At 45.8% G+C, this 21,837-nt stretch overlaps 1 protein-coding gene across 1 annotated transcript in view; it reads left to right on the top strand.

The window, feature by feature from the left end:
• The window catches only part of NPLOC4 (NPL4 homolog, ubiquitin recognition factor), a 56,215-nt gene continuing 34,378 nt past the window's right edge, over window positions 1–21,837 (top strand). Inside the window, exons 1-7 of the mRNA XM_068529916.1 lie at window positions 1–237; window positions 3,750–3,830; window positions 11,088–11,200; window positions 15,906–16,082; window positions 18,249–18,297; window positions 19,029–19,123; window positions 21,317–21,440. Coding sequence (XP_068386017.1) covers window positions 223–237; window positions 3,750–3,830; window positions 11,088–11,200; window positions 15,906–16,082; window positions 18,249–18,297; window positions 19,029–19,123; window positions 21,317–21,440 — 654 coding nt within the window. The 5' untranslated portion in view covers window positions 1–222. The remainder of the gene's footprint in view (window positions 238–3,749; window positions 3,831–11,087; window positions 11,201–15,905; window positions 16,083–18,248; window positions 18,298–19,028; window positions 19,124–21,316; window positions 21,441–21,837) is intronic.

Here is a 21,837-nt window from a genome sequence, read left to right as displayed (position 1 = left end):
GCGCGGCCGGAACCCGGTTGCGCGGTCGCGCGGCCGGGGGAGCGCGTCGGGCGAGGCACCGGACGTCGCGGCGGTGGCGGCCGGGCGGTGAAGCTGGAGCGGCGGTGGCGGCGGCGGCCGGAGGCCGGGGCTGGGGCTGAGGCGGGGGTCGGGGCTGCAAGGCCCGCGGGGCGGCAGGCGGCGGCGGCCCGGGGCTCAAGCCCGGATACGGGAGCGGCCACCATGGCCGAGAGCATCGTGAGTGGGGCGGCCGGGCGGGAGGGCGCCGGGATGAGGCAGCAGATTTGCCGGCGCGGCCTGCGGAGAGGCCCAACGGCCCGCCCTCCTCCTCATGGGCCGGCCGGGTGGCTGGGCTCCCGACCTCCTCTCTTCAGCTCCTCCCGTCCCCGGCCGACGGGGGAGGCCGGGCCGTCCGCGGGGCGTGGGTTGTGTCGGCCGTTCCATTCCTGGTCGCGGGGGTCGCGCTTGGAGGGGCTGCAGTTCCTCGGGGCCAGGGCTACGATCCGTTCTCGCCTCCTGTCCTTCTGTCTTGCCTCCTTCCGTCGCCCCAGTGAGTGCCTTGTCATGGGTCCCTTAAAAGGAGAGCACTTTCTACAAACGGGGACCCCCTCCCACGAGAGGAAGCTGCTAAGAAGGGAGACGGTGGCCTGGTGGATGGCAAGGAGACCTTGACAGCTACCTGTCTGTAAACGGATGTTATAAAGGTTGATGTCATTTTGTACCCGAAGTCAGGGATTGACGCTCCTTTTCCCCCGCTTAAAGTTAAAAAAAAAAAAAAAAAGTGAAAATCAGAAAAAACTGGCCATCCCTTAACTTGTGGAACGTTTCCTCTCAGAAGTCAGTATGGCCGGAAAAAACCCAACAGACCAGCTGGACAGAAAAATTTTTGGTTAACGTTAAGGACCACTTGGAATTTCCTGGAGGAAGCAGAAGCAGTATGGGGTGGCAAGTCATGTTCAGAGTTTGGCCATGGAAGGGCCTCTGCAGTTTTGTCAGGTGTCGGGAATGGCATTCATCCTCCTCTCTGGATGCTCTGGGCTGCAGGAACCTCCAGCTCTGGACTTTCAGGCTTTCATCCAGTGACTCCTCCTAATGCAGCTCTCCACTCAGGGGCCCTGGCGTCTGCTCTGTGTTTCCCAGCCTGGAGATGAGCAGAGGGCATGAATGCCCCAAGAGAAACGAGCAACTGATTCCTTTTAAAATAAGATTTACTAGTCTTTGGTGACTCATTCTAGAAATAGGTTAAGAATTAGCACTCAAATCTGCTTCCAGACTTTCTTTTTACTGTAATATTTTTAACCAAATTGAAGTAACCATGGACATGTGAGTTGTTTCAGAGAAGGCCACTTTTCTACTAGTGTATATAAGGCTAGGGTCTCATTGATAGCATGGATCTCTTGTCGAATTTCTCAGATTGTGAGGAATTAAAACAGATGATTCTTCTGAAATTTATTTCAAAAGTTTTTATTTATTTATTTAGAAAGAGGTCTTCTAAAAATTTCTATGGGATAACTAATTTTTATCTCACCAATTCTTTGACTCCCCCAAGAAATATTTTGGGCTCATTTTCTTATAAATAGGGAAACTTAGTTACCAAGAAGCTATGTGTCCATGTTGCCTGGTCTGTCTCTTGTGTATTTTACTTTATACCATGTGTCAAAGGCCAAGTCATACCTTCCCTCAGTATGAATTATCTTTGTCTCTTGGAGTTAAGTACTGAGCTTAGCTTGGAAACCTGGACTGCCATGCCCTGTTGTAAATGAACAAGTAGAATAAGTTCTTAAGCAGAATAAGTTCTTAAGCTTTAGAACTCTCCAGAAACGTGTAATCCTTACCTTTAGCTTCTCAAGGTGTGGAGTGTCATGCTCTTGGTCCTAAGTGAACAGTCAAAGCAACAGTCACAATCCCTCAAAGAGAAGCAGAGCTCTTTTTAACCTGCCTCAGTGTTGGAGACAGATTTCAGAAAGAAATAAATGGGAGTTTACCTAATGCCCAGGCTGTGTATTTTTTTTTTTTTTGTAATTTTATTTTATTTATTTATTTATTTTTGGCTGTGTTGGGTCTTCGTTTCTGTGCGAGGGCTTTCTCTATTTGCGGCAAGTGGGGGCCACTCTTCATCGCGGTGTGCGGGCCTCTCACTATTGCGGCCTCTCTTTTTGCGGAGCATAGGCTCCAGACGCGCAGGCTCAGCAATTGTGGCTCACGGGCCTAGTTGCTCCGCGACATGTGGGATCTCCCTAGGCCAGGGCTCGAACCTGTGTCCCCTGCATTGGCAGGCAGATTCTCAACCACTGCACCACCAGGGAAGCCCCATGCTGTGTATTAAGAAAACATTTTTCTAGTTGTTGAATCCAGAGTAAAGCACACTAGAAATCAAAAGTCAAAATAATTTGAGTGCACACAGATGAGTTGAGAAAGTTTAACAGATGTTGTTGGGAAGCAAAAAGAAAATATTTTATGCTCTTAACAATTGGGATTTCATAAGGATTGTTCAAAACAAAATCTTCAAAACTGAGAACAATATGGGGACAAAGGCTTTTCAGTTAAGCAAAAGTTATTAGAAAGTGAGAAAGACATAGTCACGCTATTTCAGCAAAATCTAGATTATTCTTAACCTGTTTGGTAAAGGTGGACAAATTTTGTCCCGTCCACAAATGCTCATCGAAAGCCATTGTGGCATTTTGTCCTGTATCAGTGGAAGTCTTTTTAAAAACAACTGCTTGTGGCGTTTCTTGTCTGTATAGTGTTGTTTTGAATACAATGTACAGTGCAGTAGTTGCTGAGAGGAGTAACTACAACATGAGTACTTTCTGGCACATTCTGTTCATTGTTCGTCCCATCCCTCAGGTGGTTGGAACATCCTCTGTCTTTCTGGCGGCAGGGCATGCCGGTTCATGCTACCCACTGAGGCAGGACCTTGGATGGTTGGCCCGGGCATAATAGCACACTTTCACTGGGCTTCGAGCAGCATGAAAATCAAGTCTAGAAAGTGATGCTCCGTCCAGTTGTCTTCCAGGCCTAGCAACCATTTCAGGCTTGCCATGAAAATATATTTTTTTAAAACCCTGCCAAGTTTTACTGTGGTATTAAACACCTTTTTTCTTTTCTTTTCTTCTTTTTATTGAAAGTAAATAACAGATTAGAAGATTTCCTGTGATCCTTTTTATGTTTTTAATTGTTTTTTGTTTGTCTGTTTGTTTTGGCCGCGTGGCTTTCGGGATCCCGACCAGGTATCTAACCCGTGTGCCCTCGGCTTTCACTGCGGGGTCCTAACCACTGGACCACCAGGGAATTCCCTGTGATCCTTTTAAGTTAGTCTAGTCTGTGTATGGATCCTGGAACAAAGTGAGCTATTTTTTAAAGAACTCAGTTATTCATGATTCATGGTGGGTTTTTTCCTGCTGATTTAAAAAAAAACTTTTTTTTGTAAATCGGAAGAGGAAAATGTTAGTGTTTCAGATATATTCTTTATAAATAATGGTTAAAAATTGAAGTCGTATTTTTCTGAGTGAAACGATAAGAGTTGAGAATTAGGGCAGTCCTCTTAGGATGTCCTCCCATGTGCTGATGTCTCTCAGACCTCTGCTTCATTTTCTAGAAACATTGGGTTGGGTGTTGGCAAGGGGAAGGGTGAGGTTTGGCTCTAAGTTTCGGTGACCCAGATGCTGAAAGACTGCAGAGGTTAGTTTCAGTAATAGGTCAGGACCTTCCTAGTCTGTGCAGTAACCAACTTGTTTCATTTACCACAGATAATTCGTGTTCAGTCCCCAGATGGGGTGAAGCGGATCACAGCAACAAAGAGAGAAACAGCTGCAACATTTTTGAAAAAGGTACTTGTGGCTTGGGTATTGACCTTTCTTCATCCTCTACTGTTATTCCCTTCCTGTTGTGTACCTTTTCTCTTTTCCTCATTTCCTGAGTCCGCCCCCTCCCAAGTTCAGTCTCTTGTATTGCTTTTCTCTGTCATGATTGGTGGGACTGATACAGGATCAGACGTGTCACAGCTGACCACTGCTAACCATTGCAGGACCAAGGGCCCAAAGGTCAGTGTAAAAGGATTTCACGAGAGGAATATTTATGAGTGAAAAAATCAGAGAATGAGAAACTTGAATTGTCCATCAAAGGGGAATTACTAACATGTATAGAATGATCCCACTTTGTTCTTAAAAAGTTAAAGCCACATACACAAATTGTTGTGTAAGAATATGGTTAGAAAGAGCATAAGCCAGACCTAAAAGGGGCAACCCCAGAAGGGGAGGCTAAAGTAAGGAGAGTGGCTTTTGCTTTATACTTCGTACCAGAGGTAGGCAAAGCATGGCTCGTGGCTGGCTGCCTGTTTTCATTGGGACACAGCCACACTCATTGGTTTATGCACTGTTTGGCTGCTTTTGAGCTCCAGCAGCAGAGCTGAGTAGTTGTGACAGACTGTATGGCCCTTTACAGAAAAAGTTTGCCAGCCTCTACTTTATACATTCTTTACTGTTTGAATTTGTTGCAGGCAGCTATTACCTTTGTAATGATAAAAAATATCATTTTTCACTGTTCATAAGCAAAATAAATTGTCAGGTCACAGACTGTTAGAGCCAGAGGGAATCTTAGGTGTCATGTAGTCTGATCTTTTTATTTTCACAAAGGTGGAAACTGAAGTCCAGGGAATAAAGAGATTTGCTGAGGATCACACTGTGTTCTGTTAGGGAAGCCACAGCACTTACTGGGAAGTTTGGCTTCTGAAAGGTAGTTGCTATCCTGATTCCAACAGTGCTGCTTAAGTGACCATATTTACAAGAATAAAAGGAAAAAGAATCAGGTGCGATAGACAGCAGAGAAGAGAATCTCTATGTCTTTAAGGACTTTTTAATATCTTGCTCTTTGCTTTTTTAGTAACAGCTGACCATTGTCAGCTCGCTCCTGGAGATGGTGCTGAGATACACTAAATGCTCGAGTTCTTGAGAGATTGTCTGAGACAAAGATTAAGTATTAAGTAACTATTGCTTGGACAGTTGTGGGGATAAACATGAGATGTAAGAGGACTGCATACAGTTGTTCTTTACTTTTCTGAGTCTTTGTGATACGGAAATTTCTTAAACTTAAATCTGTAGTAACCAGGGGACTTCCCTGGTGGTCCAGTGATGAAGACTCCGTGCTTCCACTGCAGGGGTTACGGGTTTGATCCCTGGTTGGGGAACTGAGATCCCTCATGCTGCGCAGTGTGCCCAAAAAAAAAACCTAAAAAAAAAAAAAAAAAAAATCTAGTATTCATGTAGAGATATGATTTTGTTTTTAACTTGAGACTTTTGTGCTTGGCATCAAATGTAGAGTTGTTGGACAGGTTAAATTCAGATGATTTCAGAGAAACCTAAAAATTCAGGATTGTAGTTCTGACTTTTATTTGCCTCAGAAGTATTCCTAAAATCCTGGTGTTTCCTCTGGTAGTTAATTGTTGTCTTGCATAGGGAATATAGACACAATAACTGTCATTGGATGTGGGTGGAGTCAGGGAGGTACAGTTTAGTGTTGACTGATTAATCGCTGAAGCCATCATCAACACGGTAGTCATTGTTTAGGAGAAATTTTCTTGGGAATACTCAAAAATAAACACATTTATTACTCTGAAGTAATGTTTCCCCTCAAGTGAAAATCGTTTTCTCTGATTATACAAATAATATGGGTTAATTAAAAAGGCTCAAAAACAATACAGGAAAGTATAAAGTAAGAATAACTCAAGATTTTATTAGCCAGAAATAACTGTTAATGTAACGTCTTTATGTGTACACATGTGCAGACACACAGACACACACACACACCTCTCTGCATGTGCATGTACACATACTTTCACCAAAATGGGATTGTACTATACTACTGCTGTATTTTCATCAAATCTAAGACTGAGTTTAAGGAGAAACATTTACTTATTTATTTTTTTAAAAAATTAATTAATTAATAATTAATTAATTAATTTTTGTCTCTGTTGGGTCTTCGTTGCTGCACGCAGGCTTTCTCTAGTTGCGGTGAGCAGGGGCTACTCTTCGTTGCGGTGCACGGTCTTCTCATTGCTGTGGCTTCTTTTGTTGCGGAGCACGGGCTCTAGGTGCGCGGGCTTCAGTAGTTGTGGCTCGCGGGCTCTAGAGCGCAGGCCCAGTAGTTGTGGCGCACAGGCTTAGTTGCTCCGCGGCATGTGGGATCTTCCCGGACCAGGGCTCAAACCCGTGTCACCTGCATTGGCAGGAGGATTTTAAACCACTGCGCCACCAGGGAAGCCCAAGGAGAAACATTTATGTATCACTAAGAAAGAAAAAAATGCTGTCACACCTACTTGTAGCATTTTATTTTATATGTAAAGTGCTTTTTTAGACTGATTTGGAAAATAATGTATTTTAATCATGTATTATGTATTTGTAAGGAGGAAAATCCAATTGAAATTAATTGGGTAGGCTCTCCCTATGAACTCATATTCAGAGTCCAGCCCTCCTGAACCTTTTTTTTGACTCAGCTGTCAATGTCATGCTTGCTGAAGGGGTCACTGTCTGCCCTCTCAGGAGGGTCGGTGTGCCAGCTGCCGACAGCTGTTCTGCCGGTGCTGGTGCTAGAGTGCTTACGAGCAGTGCTCAAAAACTGAGATCCCTGTTCCTTCCTTGATTGATCATTAAATGGATTGTTTGATAGAAATGTTGAGGGGTGACAGTTGTTTAGCTAACTGGGTGACAGGTTTGCATGAGCCCAGGCAGTGACCTGTATGTCAGCCCTGCTGCCCTGCAGGCAAGAGTTGTAAGCCTCTTGCTGTAAGATGCACCCGTTCTAGCGAAGTTCAAATCTCACCTTGTGATCATTTGTATCCTGCTTTTTTTCACTTGACAATAGGTTATGGACATAGTTCTATGTCAATAAATGTAGTTTTACGTCTTTTTTTTCCTGTGGTAAGAAAAATAACATAAAATTTGCTGTGTAAACCATGTTTAAGTGTACAGTTCAGTAGCGTTAAGTACATTCACAGTGCTGTGCAGCCGTCACCACTGTCCATCTCCAGAACTTCTTCATCTTCCCAAACTGAAACTATGTCCCCATTAAACACTAACTCCCTCTCCCCCTCCCCCAGCCCTTGGTAATCACTCTACTTTCTGTCTCTATGAATCTGACTCCAGGTATCTCACATAAGTGGACTCATACTGAATTTTTTTTTAAAGATTTTTTTGATGTGGACCATTTTCTTAAAGTCTTTATTGAATTTGTTACAATACTGCTTCTGTGTTATGTTTTGGTTTTTTGGCTGAGAGGCATGCAGAATCTTAGCCCCCCGACCAGGGATCAAACCCGCACCCCCTGCATTGGAAAGCAAAGTCCTAACCACTGGACTGCTGGGGAAGTCCCTTGATTTTTTTTTTTTTTTTTATTTAAAAAAAAAAAAATTTTTTTTCTTTATTTATTTTTGGCTGCATTGGGTCTTTGTTGCTGTGCACGGGCTTTCTCTAGTTGCGGTGAGCAGGGGCTACTCTTCGTTGCGGTGCACAGGCTTCTTATTGCAGTGGCTTCTCTTGTTGCGGAGCACGGGCTCTAGGCGGCCGAGCTTCAGTAGTTGTGGCACAGGGGCTCAGTAGTTGTGGCTCGCAGGCTCTAGAGCGCAGGCTCAGTAGTTGTGGTGCACGGGCTTAGTTACTCCGCGGTATGTGGGATCTTCCTGGACCAGGGCTTGAACCCATGTCTCCTGCATTGGCAGGTGGATTCTTAACCACTGCGCCACCAGGGAAGCCCCCCTTGATTTTTAATAATTAATAATTTGTGCATTTGTGCTCTATAAGTGGGCTTTGAAATGGCCTTCCTGTGCCCTCACAGACTTGCCTGAGAAGTGTATGTTGACCACTGTGAACATTGTTGGCTCCAGCTTGCTGTCCCCATACTTGACAGCCTTAATCCTGATTTAATATGTGGCATTATGCCCTCTAAGGAAATTGGTTTTGCAAGTGTGATGAGATGGCTTGCATTGAAAATCTCTCATAGAATCTTGAGTTACTGGTTCCTTTGAGACCATCTAATGCTTCTCACTCAAGAATTCCCTCTCTGTGAATCACCAGACCATAAACCCCTCCAGGACAAGTTCTTCTGGCTATCTCGCTCGCCGGCGTCTTCCCTCACCTCCATGACCCAAGAGTTTGCTTCTGCTGCTGTCACTCCCCTGAATTGGCCCTTACTGAGTCACCCCAGATCCTACCTCTATCTTTTTTTTTTCTTTTGGCCACACTGTGTGGCTTGTGGGATCTTAGTTCCCCAACCAGGGATTGAACCTGTGCCCTCGGCAGTGAAAGTGCTGAGTCCTAACCACTGGACCTCCAGGGAATTCCCCTCAGTCCTATCTTAACTGACCTCTCAGCAGCAAGTGACGTTTTCCCTTATAATACTTAAATTTTTTTTTAACTGTGAAATAAAATACTTGCTAAGAAATGCTTGAAAAATATGAACAGCCAAAATGATTGATGATGAAGCAAATACCCAGGTCCGGGTGGGGGGCAGTGCCAGTCTCCAGCAACCATAGGTCAGCCTTCCTACTCCCTCACCCTGTCACCCCTCTCCTGACTTGACGGGGGTTGCTCCCCCCCTTTTCTGTGTTTTACCACACAGTATGCATTCCTAAACCCTAAATTTTAGTTTTGCCTATTTTGAACTTAAGATAACTGGAATCATGCCATGTATTCTTTTCTGTTACCTTCAATTATAAACGTTTGTATTAATTTTACTCCATATCATGTTTCTGGTTTTATTACAGTAGTTACACATCAAGATTACCTCAGGTGTGAAATAAAGTTTTTAAGATTTTAATCGTGCTCTTACAAGACTCTGCTAAGATTTTTTTTAATGCCCGGTACCTTATGTTAGATTTCTTTATCTTTAGATAGAGAATTCACAGAGTTCAGAGAAGCAGTTATTTTCACAGGAGCATCATATAAAACCTAATACATGTATTTCTTCATCTCCCAAAAGTGGGATTCAACATATGTGAAGTAATGTTGTTCGTATCGTATTTGAAAATGCAGCTGAATCTCAGTCCTGGTATAAAGTACAGAGCTCAGTCATGTGGTCACAGGGAAGTTCCCTCTGCCCATAGGACTGCCCACGTAGCACCCTGCTCCACTCTGGAGATTGCCTTACGTCCCAAGAGTGCTGTGCTAACTCACACAGCCGACATTCCTGGTACAAGAGTTCTTTCTCATTCTTGGCAATAATTGCAGTGCTTTGTCTACAGAAAAACAGAATGGTTTTGCAGAATAGATAAAGTGCCACAATTTGTTAATTTCAGTTTAATATCTGTTTCAGAAAAAAGAGTCATTATTTTTAGTCTTTATTTTTACCTTTTTTGCTCTTGGGAATACAAATTTCATGGTCTTAATTTCCTGGTGCTTTATTTATTAATGCCACTTTTACCTTGGAGAGAAAAAATCACATGGTATCAAATACTTGTAATACATTTGATACAAAGTCTTAACTTAGTCTTAAAGGCCATTTCTTGTTATCATTTTCAGAATTTCAGAACGACAAGGTGATTCAGAGTTACCTTTTTAAAAATTAATTAATTTATTTATTTATTTTTGGCTGCGTTGGGTCTTCATTGCTGCACACGGGATTTCTCTTGTTGCAGCGAGCAGGGGCTACTCTTTGTTGTGGTGCGTGGGCTTCCCGTTGTGGTGGCTTCTCCTGTTGCGGAGCACGGGCTCTAGGCGCGCGGGCTTTAGTAGTTGTGGCTCGCAGGCTCTAGAGTGCAGGTCCAGTAGTTGTGGCACACAGGCTTAGTTGTTCCGCAGCATGTGGGATCTTCCCGGACCAGGGCTCGAACCCGTGTCCCCTGCATTGGCAGGTGTATTCTTAACCACTGCGCCACCAGGAAAGGCCCTAGAGTTACTTTCAATCATTTTTTTTAGTCAGCAGAAAATACTGTTAGTACATAAAGTTAATCTTTAAACTCTTGTTTTCCTTACAGTAAATAAATTCTAGGTTTTATCAATAATTCCATGTTAAAGGGCAAATCAATCATAGGTAAAAAGCAGCAGGTAGAACAAGGTATAAAATGGGGGGAGGGGGTGAGCCTTTGGGTGACTCAGGGACATGCGGCTCCTCCCTGGTCCTGTTCCTGACCTGTGGTTGTTGCTCTGTCAGGATTCTCCTGGCAGTTCTGTGATGGTTTCCTACTGTGTGATTTGGAGTTCTTATCTTTGTGTGTCCTCTGTGTCGGAGTTTCTGTCTGGTGTTGTTCAGCCTGAAGGATATCCTCTGGCATTTATTGTGGTGGAGGCTACAGGCAACAGGTGCCCTTGGGTCTTGTCGACCTGAGAACGTTTTCATTTTGCCCTTGTATTTGAAGGGTATTTTCTCCAGATGGAGAATTCTGAGTTGACAGATGTTTATTCCTGCCTCAGCACTTTAAAGATGTTGTTCCATTGTCTTCTGGTCTCCATTGATCTTTGGATTTTAGCAGTATGATGATGATGTGCCCAGGCATAGTTTTCTCTTTATTTATCCTACTTTGGTTTTGCTGAACTTCCTGGATTTGTTACTTTTATGTTTTTCATCAAATTTGAGGGTTTTGGCCATTCTTTCTTCAAATGTTTTTCAGTCCTAGCCTTATTCTCTTCTCCTGAGGATCATTTGATATTGTTCCAGGGGTTCCTAAGACTCTGTTCATTTTTCTTTCAAATCTCTGTCTTCAGATTGTCTGGTTTCTGTTAACCCATCTTTAATTGACTTTGTTTTTGTCATCCCCCTTCTGATGATAAGCCCACCCAGTGAATTTTCTATTTCAGTTATTGTGTTTTTCAGTTGTAGAATTTTTGTTTGATTCTATTTTATCATTTCTGTTTCTCTGCCAAGATTCCCTGTCTCTTCTTTGTTTAACTCTACTCTGATGACCCTAAAAGTCAAGCTCCAGATCTGACCCCTCTCTTGGCCCCAGACTCAAATTTCCTCACGAGAGAGCAAAATAACAAGAGAAATTTGGTTAATGAGGAGCAGTTTCTAAACTCACTAGTAATGTCTGATGTATATGTGGTCAGAGTAGTGAGACTTCAATATTTTATTAAATCTCTGTTGTTTGGGTCTTGTTTTAGGTCGCAAAGGAGTTTGGCTTCCAAAATAACGGCTTCTCAGTTTACATCAATAGAAACAAGACTGGAGAAATAACAGCGTCATCTAACAAATCCCTCAACCTGCTGAAGATCAAGTGAGTGCCCGAGGGGAGAAGGTGGGGAGTGGGGAGGGCATGCTGGCACCAGTTACCCGCCTGAGGCCGCTCAGTTCTCTCCTTTTTCCTTTTCATGCTACTGTGATTACGGTCCCGAACGCAGACCAAAGTGCAGGTGACTGTGCTTCTTGCCAGGTGTTTGGCAGCCACACTGAATCTGCAGTTACTGTTGAGCCGGTTTGATTGACTTGCGGAATTCGGGGACGTATGTCACAGAGAAAGGAGTTATGGTCCTGGGTTGTGTGTGCACCTGCACACTCAGCTGCTTCACTGCGGAGAAGGACCTTGAATGTAGCTCTGTGCGTCGTTCTGCCTCGGGACCTGCTTGGTAGGTTGGGGGGGCTGGCAGTACAGTGGCCTGTTGCCCACGCTGTATTTCTTGCTGGCAGGACACCCTGGAGTGCCTTAGAATTGATGGGTAATGTCAGAAGGAGTTTCTAGGGTGCAGAGACCTCTTCCTGCAGCCCACTGCCTGTTTTTCTAGTTTTATGGGAACACAGCCACATTCATTCGTTTATGTGTTTTCACGCTACAAGGGCAGGGCTGAGTGATTGTGACAGAGACTGTATGGTCTGCAAAGCCGAAAATGTTTACTGTTTGGCCGTTTACAGAAGAGGTTTGCTGACTCCTGTCTGAACTGCCTGGGCACACCTCACGTATCAGTGAGCAGAACCCTTCAAGTCATCTTTATCCTCAGACAGAGGGCAAGGAATTCTCCCATCGGGGCTACAGGCAGCCTGGCTGCTGTAGCCACTGGCTGAGGGTTGGGCTGGGCTTTTCTGGCACTTGGCTGTGTGCCTCTTACCAGTCAGAATAATAGGCTATTTTGGCAGTTTGTGTGGTCATTTTTAGATTCACAACTAGTATATCTAGGGGGGAGAAATACAATTTTAGCATTAATTTATTTGTTCTTCAAAAAATACTCGCTCGGGGACTTCCCTGGTGGCGCAGTGGCTAAGACTCCGTGCTCCCAATGCAGGGGGCCGGGGTTCGATCCCTGGCCAGGGAACTAGATCCCACATGCATGCTGCAACTAAGAGTTCACATGACACAACTAAGGAGCCCACATGCAGCAACTAAGACCTGGCACAACCAAATAAATAAATAAATATTTACCAAAAAAAAAAAAAAAATACTCGCTCGGCACCTGCTCTTTGCCTGCTGCTGTGATGATGTAAAGCCTTTCCCTGTTTACGTTCGTTTCCAGTGGGTGAGGGTCATCTTTCCTCCCAGCTTGCAAAGGGTTTTCGCATCTTGAGAATCACTTCCTATGGGCGTTACTCGGGTTTGGACTCACACCCAACACTCACTGGCTGTGTGCCTGGGAAGTCACCTAACCTCACTGGGCCCCACCACCCTTGTCTGCAAGGGGGTGGCGATGCCTCTTCCACATGGTTGTCCGGTGCCTGCACGTGACGAACACTGCAGGGGTGGCAGCTGTGTGTCTAAGCTATTCTGATGACTGGATGCCAGAAACGGGGGCTGCAGAGTGAAACACCCTGTCTACCTGAGGTGTGGTCACAGCTGGATGGCATGTCTTTCTGGATTATCCTAGAGCATGTCTTTCCAGTGATAGTTATGATGCTTGTTGAGCAACACAAGCCCAAACTTGAGAACCTCGTCCTGTCACCACTCGAGAGTTATCTGACCATGTCTGTAAGAGTGTGGTCACCCTGAGCTCCTTGTGGGTTTCACTCCACTGCCTCTGCTTCCATTGTCGCAGTTCAGCTGGCTGTTATAATTCTCTTGTTCATTTGTAGGTTCTTTTTTTCCCCTCTGGCTGCTTTTAAGGTCTTCTGTTTGTCTTGGGGTCCTGCGGTTTCTGTTTGACCTGTCCAGGTGTGGATTCCTAGTTGGTTGGTTGGTTGGTTTAATGCTACCTGATGTAAAATGTGTTTCCTGTATCTGCAGGTTAGGTCTAGAAAATTCTTGGCCATTATCTCTTTATTTTTTAAAAGATATTTTATTTTATTTATTTTTATATTTTGTTTATTTATTTATTTGGCTGTGTCAGGTCTTAGCTGCGACACAGGGGATCTTCATCGCAGCACACAGGCTTCTCTCTCTAGTTGTGGCACGCAAGCTCAGTAGTTGCGGTGCGCAGGCTCTAGAGCACGTCGGCTTATTAGTTGCCCCGCAGCATGTGGGATCTTAGTTCCCCAACCACGGATCGAACCTGCGTCCCCTGTATTGGGAGGTGGATTCTTAACCACTGGACCACCAGGAAAGTCCACATTATATCTAAATATTACCTCTCCCCCATTCTCTCTATTATTTCGGTGATTACATTTTTTACTTTTTTCTATTTAATTCTGTTTGATTCCTTTCAGCCCTGGCTGTTAGGTCATGTGCTCGCAGGGGCTCCTTCCCAGCTCCTGCTGTGCTCTCACACTGACCCCCAGGCTTCCAGTGAAGACTGCTGGGTTCCCTGGTGGCTCTGCCTTGGCCTGTCACACACCTGATGCTTCCCTCTCGGGTCTTGAGGTGTCTGGGGTCTATCTCCCCCGAGTGAATTCAGGGTTTGTGAGGATCCTGTCACACTGTTGCTGTTGTCTAGCCTGTCCCTAAGCGGGGGATTTGGGAAGAGCTGCTGAGTCTGCAGCCCCTCTGCCCACTCTCTGAGCCCCTGGTCATTGCGGATAGTCTCTTGTTGCTTGTACTCTTTTTGTTCCGTTTCCAGCTAACATTCTATACGTAAGTTTATATTCTTTGTCTTGAATTCCACACCTGAAGTCCTTGGCTGTCTAAATCTGTTGATTGTTGTCTGCCCTCCCTTGCTCGTGGTGGCTTGTTTCTCTTGTATATTTGGTGACCTTTTTTTGAGAGCTTATATTTGGCCAGTCTTGGTCTTAGGGGGCCCTGAAAGATCTGGGGTTGGTGGCTTTTCTACGGAGAAGCCATTTGCTTCTGTCGGCACAAGGGGGCGTCATGGGCCCAGCACTTGAGTTAATTTCTGTCTTTGGTTTCCTGAACCAAGAAGCATCCCTGATTGTACCCCGGACACATGGCAGAGCAGGCCTTTGGTTACAGACTTCTCAGCAGTGACTTTTTCCCCTACAGCATAGTGGATGGAGGCAGACAGGATTCCTCCTTGGTTCCTGTTTTCAGCTGGTGGGTTTTTCCCAGCGGTCAAGACATCCTTTAGACATCTGGTTTTGTGTGGCGTTTCAGGTTCAGCAGCTCTCTTTGGGCAGGCAGGCTCAAGGCCTCGTCTCTCGTGGCCCAGACAATGGCTATAAGCCAAGCTCAGGGTTCCCATAATGGGCTGGCTGGAGGTTCCTTCACTATTTCTTATTTGAGCTGCTGTGGGTTTTTGGACCCTTGGGGAAACTCCTTTCTTTAGAGCTCCACAGCGCATTTTAGAGGATATTTGTTAAAACTGAGTAGCATTTGAGCCATGTATCCTGAAGCTGGAGGGTGTTTAGGAATATCTCATTTGCTGTTAGAAACAAATCTTCAATTACAAGTTGGTGATTTTATCACCCTAAATTATGGGAGGGAAAAGAGGGGCGAGCAGACCCGTTGAAGAGCTGCAGCCCAGCCTCCTGCCGTCCCAGCTGTGGCGCCTGCTCCTATTCTCTCCGTTTGTTGGTTGGGGACTGCAGGCAGTTCTTTCAGTCTTTCTTCCTGTGTGTGCATCTTGTTGAGAGCAGTGAAATACTTTCCTGGTGGTGGTGCTACAGCTTTTCCTCCTGGACTGGTGTTGAACACGCTGAGTGTCTCGGGACCCGCAGCGCTCCCGGGTGGGGACTTGTTCACCCATACCTGCGGGGTGGCAGTCAGGCTCTGGCGAAGTCAGCGGCGGGTCTGACGGTGGAAGGACGCCGTTCACGTTGAAAATGATCGAAAACCGAATATTGTCCTTTGCACTGTGAATCGTGGCAGCCTTTGTGGAAAGCAGTACGTCAGCGGCTTTAGGAACAAACAAAACTCCTGAAGTCTAACGGGCCCTCTCCCGGAAATCCGCCCTATGGCTGGGAGACCGTGCGGCTGCCTGTCTCTGGGCGTTTCCGCAGTGGGGCCCTTGGTGGCAGGTCCCACAGGGAGCCATGTCCGTCATGCAGGGAGCAGCAAAGCGTATTGTGAGGCAACTTCACTGCGGAACGTTGATCAGACGTAGACCATGTTTGGAGGGATTATGAGAGAACAGCAAATGCAGAAAGTGTGTCTCTTATCATCTCAGGTTTGTATATCAGTGACGTGTGTTATGTACACATGTATTTGTGAATGTAGAGAAAGCAGTGGAAGGATATGTCCCAAGCAAGTAAATGGGGGGCAGCTGAAGAGAAGGCCAAGGAACGAATGAGGGCAAGTGGGAGCTAAGCAGAGAAGGAGGAGGGAGGGGGCCATGCAGCTCCAGTGTCAGCTGTGATTTTGTGTCTTCTTTGTGGAATCAGGTGCGTGTATGCATGTGCAGCATAGATTGCGCAGTGTGGTTGTAGGGAAGTTATGTTACAGTCCAGAGAGCCTGCTGCTGACCTTCATAAGGGGAAGAGGCATAGGGGAGGTGGGAAAAGAGAACTCTGGTCTCTTAAAATGGGAAGCCTCATTGTTTAGGCCTGCAGGGTGGTTGATGTTGCTGTTTGCAGGTGTCAGAGGTTCTCACACCTGAGTTGATCTTCTGTGCAGCGCAGGCTGTGAAGAAAGGAAGGCGGCCTCTACTTAACATATGTCATTTGAACAGGCATGGAGATTTGTTGTTCCTGTTTCCCTCGAGCCTTGCTGGACCGTCGTCTGAGATGGAGACATCGGCTCCACTGGGGTTAAAGGCCTCTGGTGCTCCCAGCGTGGTGGAAGATGAGATCGACCAGTACCTCAGCAGGCAGGACGGGAAGATCTACAGGAGCCGTGACCCACAGCTGTAAGTGCCTGCGGGGCCACAGTGTCAGTGAAGTGAAATGTCTGTAACATGTCCTGATAAAGAAATGTAAGTTTTGAGTTAGACCATCTATTTTCAGATTACATCTCACTTCAAGTTACTCTGTGAGCTTTTTCTCATTGTTTGAATCTCAAAGTATGCTCCACGTGTACTTTATTATTATTATTTTTTAAAATACACTGTGATTGTCTTTTTTTAAAATTAATTAATCAATTTTTACTTTTGGCTGCATTGGGTCTTCGTTGCTGCATGTGGGCTTTCTCTAGTTGTGACGAGCGGGGGCTCCTCTTTGTTGCCGTGCGCAGGCTTCTCACTGCAGTGGCCTGTCTTGTTGCGGAGCACAGGCTCTAGGTGCACGGGCTTCAGTAATTGTGGCACGCGGGCTCAGTAGTTGTGGCTCGCGGGCTCTAGAGCACAGGTTCAGTAGTTGTGGCGTCAGGGCTTAGTTGCTTCGTGGCATCCCGGACCAGGGCTCGAACCTGTGTCCCTTGCACTGGCAGGCGGGTTCTTAACCACTGCGCCACCAGGGAAGCCCCACATGTAGTTTAAAATTTTCTAAGTGTTGAGAACTAAGAGTTCTAAGAAGTCCTCACCATGGTGTGCCCCTGAGACACCTGAATGCATGTGCAGAGTGGGCTTTAGCAAGTGTGACAGGGTGGAGGGGGTGGTACCTGGGCACCTGCTGGTGTAGGTCCTTGTTCACGTTGTCTCATTTAATTTTAGTGGAGGAATCTCAACCTTCCATATTCAGTACACTCTTTCCGTTCTTCTAGGGAACACTTCATTTGCTGAAGGTGCTGCTCCTTCTTTGAATATTCACTTTTCACCAAGGATTGTATAAAATGCTTATGCTTGTGTACATTTGTTTACTTTAGATTTTTTGCAGTTCTTTTTAAGGAGACTATTTAGAAACATCTGAGTTCCCACTCAATGATGTAAAATTGTCTGAGCGAAGATTGTCTCTTCAGTGGAGTCTTTGTAACTGCATCACCCTGTAAGCAAGACATTGAGATATTGGGATTCCACATGCTGCATTAGTGACTTGTATGTCTCAGATCAAAGGGCCCCAGATGGTGCTGAGCTGCAGTTGGCGTGGAGCCACTCTGTGGCCGTGGCCATCAACTGGCTCTCTGCCCCCATTTGTGTTCCTCCCAGGGACCCAGTGCCGCTCCTACCCCGATCCATGTTTGTGAGGCCTCATTAGGAATCTTTTTGAGTGTGCATGTGCCTGTGCATGCATCACCTGCAAGAGTCTGCCTGTTGGGAGACTCAGGCCCTTTCTGCTCTGAAATATAGAATGCGATGCACCTAGGAGTTCCGACCCCATGTGGACAGTGCTGTGACTGAGCCTGTTGGCGCCCGAACGCATCTCCACCGTCCTACTGTGTGCAGACTGAAACCCACAGAGCCCAGCGTTCTTTTCCTGCTTTTTTCCAAAATATGCATGAAGTGGGTGTTTTCCACACTTTAGCTATTTATGTACCATTCTCAGGGTTTTTGCCATGTCCATGTACCAACTTTCTTAGTCTTTACCAAACATTTTTATTTAAATTGACTTTAAATCCATTCACTTTTGCTTTTAGTTTCTGTTAATATCCATGAAATCAGTTAATAGCCATGAAATCACAGGTTTGGTGCGCTGGTCGGTATTTTCTAATACACACCAAAATATTAAACCATTAAAAACTGTTCACTTGGGGCTTCCCTGGTGGCGCAGTGGTTGAGAATCTGCCTGCCAGTGCAGGGGACACGGGTTCGAGCCCTGGTCTGGGAAGATCCCACACGCCGCGGAGCAACTAGACCCATGAGCCACAACTACTGAGCCTGTGCGTCTGGAGCCTGTGCTCCGCAACAAGAGAGGCCGCGACAGTGAGAGGCCCGCGCACCGCGATGAAGAGTGGCCCCCGCTCACCGCAACTAGAGGAAGCCCTTGCACAGAAATGAAGACCCAACACAGCCAAAATAAATAAATAGCGTTCCCTTTAAAAAAAAAAAAAAATTGTTCACCACATACCATTTCAGATAATTTTATGTGGATGGGGAAGTACTTTATTAGGTATGATGTGCCTTTTAAGTATCAACATGCAGGGAGGCAGCTGCAGAAGAGCAGCATGCTGACGCCGTGCGTTTCTCTTCCCTGTGCTCTAGGTGCCGACATGGGCCTCTGGGGAAGTGCGTGCACTGCGTTCCTCTAGAGGTGAGAGTCCGAGTAGAGTGAGTTCCCAGAGCCGTCTTGACACTTCCCCTAAGTCCCTGGGCTGGGTCGGAGTGGTTCAAGGAACTTAACCTATTTATTGCCCTGGGCCTCATATTCCCACTAGTGCAGGCTACACTGAGAGGACGAGCCTTTATTTATGGGAGTGACCTTCTGGGTGGATTATGAACGGCTGGGGCATGGGTATTGCTGTGATAAAGGGGCAGCGTTTACACTGGGCTCCCTGGACAGTCCTTTTAAAACCTGACACAAAGCTGGGCCTGGCGGTTTTCACGCTCATCGTTTTGATTTACTCTACCCTGAATCTCACGTCTCCTCTACTGATTTGTCGTGGTGAGATTGAGAGTTACCACGATAGTGCCGACTGGTGACTGGTTAACACTGGATTTACGGCAGGAAGGCCAACCTGGTTTTCTTCATGAGGCTCCTCTTGCTTCATCGTGTGGCTTTTTGTGTGTGTGTGTGTGCAAAATTTACCTGATATTTATTTGACTTAGAGCATTTTGTGTTTAATAGAGATTCATTTCAATCTTGAAAAGATAACTGGTACACAGAGAAGAACTTGGTTTTGACTTAGAACGATAGTGAGGACCCATCGCCAGTTCTCCCTCACTGCCTGCCCACCCACCTCGGGGCTTGGTGGGTGGAGGCTGCGACCGAGACCGCGACCCCAGCGGCGAGTGCATGACTGTGTTGACTGTGTGTTTTGGCAGCCTTTCGACGAGGACTACCTAAATCACCTGGAGCCTCCCGTGAAGCACATGTCCTTCCACGCCTACATCCGGAAGCTGACCGGAGGGGCCGACAAGTAAGCAGCCTGAATGCAGGGGGCGGCACCCATGTGGCTTTGGTGCGCAGAGTTCATTTTCTGTCTCTGGCACGTGTTGCTTAAAGCCCCTGGGCATATGAGTGAGAAAAGTAAAGATCAGAGTCTGGGCATGAAGTGTTTGTATTCGTGAATCTTGTCCTGATTCTAAAAGAGAAACAAGTGGGGGGAGACTCTGGTGCCTGCTGTAATCCACAGTGCCCAGAGCATGGGCAGAGGCCAAGCGGGCAGAGGCCAGGCTGTGGAGGTCCGGGGGCACCCCGCTGACCTTCCCTCAGGTATGCAGTACCCTGGCAACTTAGTTGTTTCTGAACCTGGATGAGATAAGGCGTGATGGTGGCCAGTCCTGTGTCTGTGGAGTCTGCCCTTTGCCCTGGAGGCTGCCTCTTTATCAGCTCAATTTCACAGCTGTAGTGGGGCTGAAGCAGTGGCGCTGTCCATGGCTTGGCCTCTGGTGCCTCAGCATTGCTGTCTGCAGGCTTGGCCAGACGGGCAGCGTGGGTGGGGTTGGGCAATGGGGGCAGCTGTCCCTTGGCTCTTAGAGAGCACGCTGTGACAGTGGCAAGCTGAGAGCAGTTTGATTTCTTTTAAACTATGTCAGGTACTTGCCTGTGCAACCCCCTTCTGTTGATATGCTCACCTCACCAGAAAGTAACAGACTTCTTACTGTGATTTTATGATTCCTATCCGTGCAGGGAGAGGAGACGGTGGCTGAACCCGAGTCAGCAACGTTTTGTGAAGAATGTCATGTTGGCCTGCTCGTAGTTTTTCTCTGACAACCCACTGACATCCTAAAATGACTTTTAAAACACGTTAGACCAGGAAAAAAAAAAATCCCACCAGAAGCCCATTTTTGCCCATCTGTAGGGTAAGCTCTGGAGCTGTCTTGACCAGAGCATGAGTGTGCTGGGACCTGTCTGCCTTTTGTCAGTCTAGGTCAAGGGCTCACTTGTTGCTGTTGTTAACATGCAGCCTAGGTGGCAATCATTGCTTCCCAGGTGCCATCGTTCCAGCATGCTGCTGGCTTGTGAGGACAGGACTGATCACTGGACCATTCGTGAATGGGAATGTGGCAGAGGGTGAAGTCACTTGTGCAGACTCACCCAAAGTCCACAGTGGGGCCCAGGACATCCTCACTGACCAAAAGCAGAGTGAAGATATCTTTGTTATGTATCCTAATCAGGTTTTTTCTATGAATAAGAATTTTATACAGAAGTCTAAGTACTAGACTCATAAATGTTTCTGATAAGTTGATGGAACTTAAAAAGAACTTCATTTTCTGTCAGTGGCATAGGTTAGATCTAGATATTTAGCAGTACTCTTGAAAATCTTATGTGGTACATATATACAATGGAATATTACTCAGCCATAGAAAGGAACGGAATTGGGTCATTTGTAGAGATGTGGATGGACCTTAGAGTGTCATACAGAGTGAAGTAAGCCAGAAAGAGAAAAACAAATATCATATATTAACGCATATATGTGGAATCTAGAAAAATGGTACAGATGAACCTATTTGCAGGGCAGGAATAGAGACGTAGACGTAGAGAACAGACATGTGGACACGGGGGGACGGGGAGTGTGGGACAAATTGGGAGATTAGTTTTGACATAAATACACTACCACGTGTAAAATAGATAGCTAGTGGGAACCTGCCGTATAGCACAGGGAGCTCCGCTCAGTTCTCTGTGATGACCTAGATGGGTGGAATGGGGGTGTGGGAGGGAGGTCCAAGAGGGAGGGGATATAGGTATACATATACATATATGTGTGGTATATATATGTATACATATATATGTATATATATATATATATATATATACACACACACACACATTGACTTCATTGTACAGCAGAAACTAACACAACATTGTAAAGCAACTATACTCCAATTAAAAAAAAAAAGTAAAAAAATAGATGTTAGTGATAGTGAAAATTAAAACTGTTTTTATCGGAAAATATTTCTGTATTCCTGTACAGTCTGATGTACAGGACAGAAGCTACAACTCCATTAGAATAAGTTTTAGCACATTTTCCCTGCTGTGGATACCACGTGCTTAGCTCCTGAGAACTCCCTTCCGGAAGTGTGAGATACCTGACATTTTATTTCCAGCTTCCTGCTACACTTTTCACCATTGTAATGTTTAATTAATTAAGTTGCCTTTTCTTTTTCAGGGGGAAATTTGTTGCCCTGGAGAACATCAGTTGCAAGATTAAATCAGGGTGTGAGGGACACCTTCCGTGGCCTAATGGCATCTGTACTAAGTGCCAGCCAAGTGCCATCACGCTGAATAGACAGGTGAGATGTTCGCTGTATCCATCTAGACGCAGAAAGCAGTAGATTTGTGTTCATGACTGAGGAGTGAAAATGTCTGGAAAAGCCCCTCCTTGGAAAGGAGCTGCCGGTAGCAGTGTGAGTTACATGGGGCAGAGTCTTGGGTATTTTGGGGCTGATTGATTGACCCTTTTATGGAAATCATACACTGAGGACATTATTTGTAAGATCTCTAGCTCTTTCAAGCATAGAGGGGAGCCTTCAGTTTTCTGTTTTGTTGGCTTGTGTGGAGGCAGAATTTTCTTGGTGACTGTTTAAAATGCTCAGTGGTTGTGACTTTACCTTTTAAGAAACTGTGGCTCTGGAAGTTGGTAGTTGAACAAAACTGCCCTGGGACCAGCTCAGGGCATCTGTCCAGGCC

Source organism: Eschrichtius robustus, chromosome 20, assembly GCF_028021215.1.
Source record: "Eschrichtius robustus isolate mEscRob2 chromosome 20, mEscRob2.pri, whole genome shotgun sequence".
Lineage (NCBI taxonomy): Eukaryota > Metazoa > Chordata > Mammalia > Artiodactyla > Eschrichtiidae > Eschrichtius > Eschrichtius robustus.
This window is presented reverse-complemented; position numbering and strand designations above follow the sequence as displayed.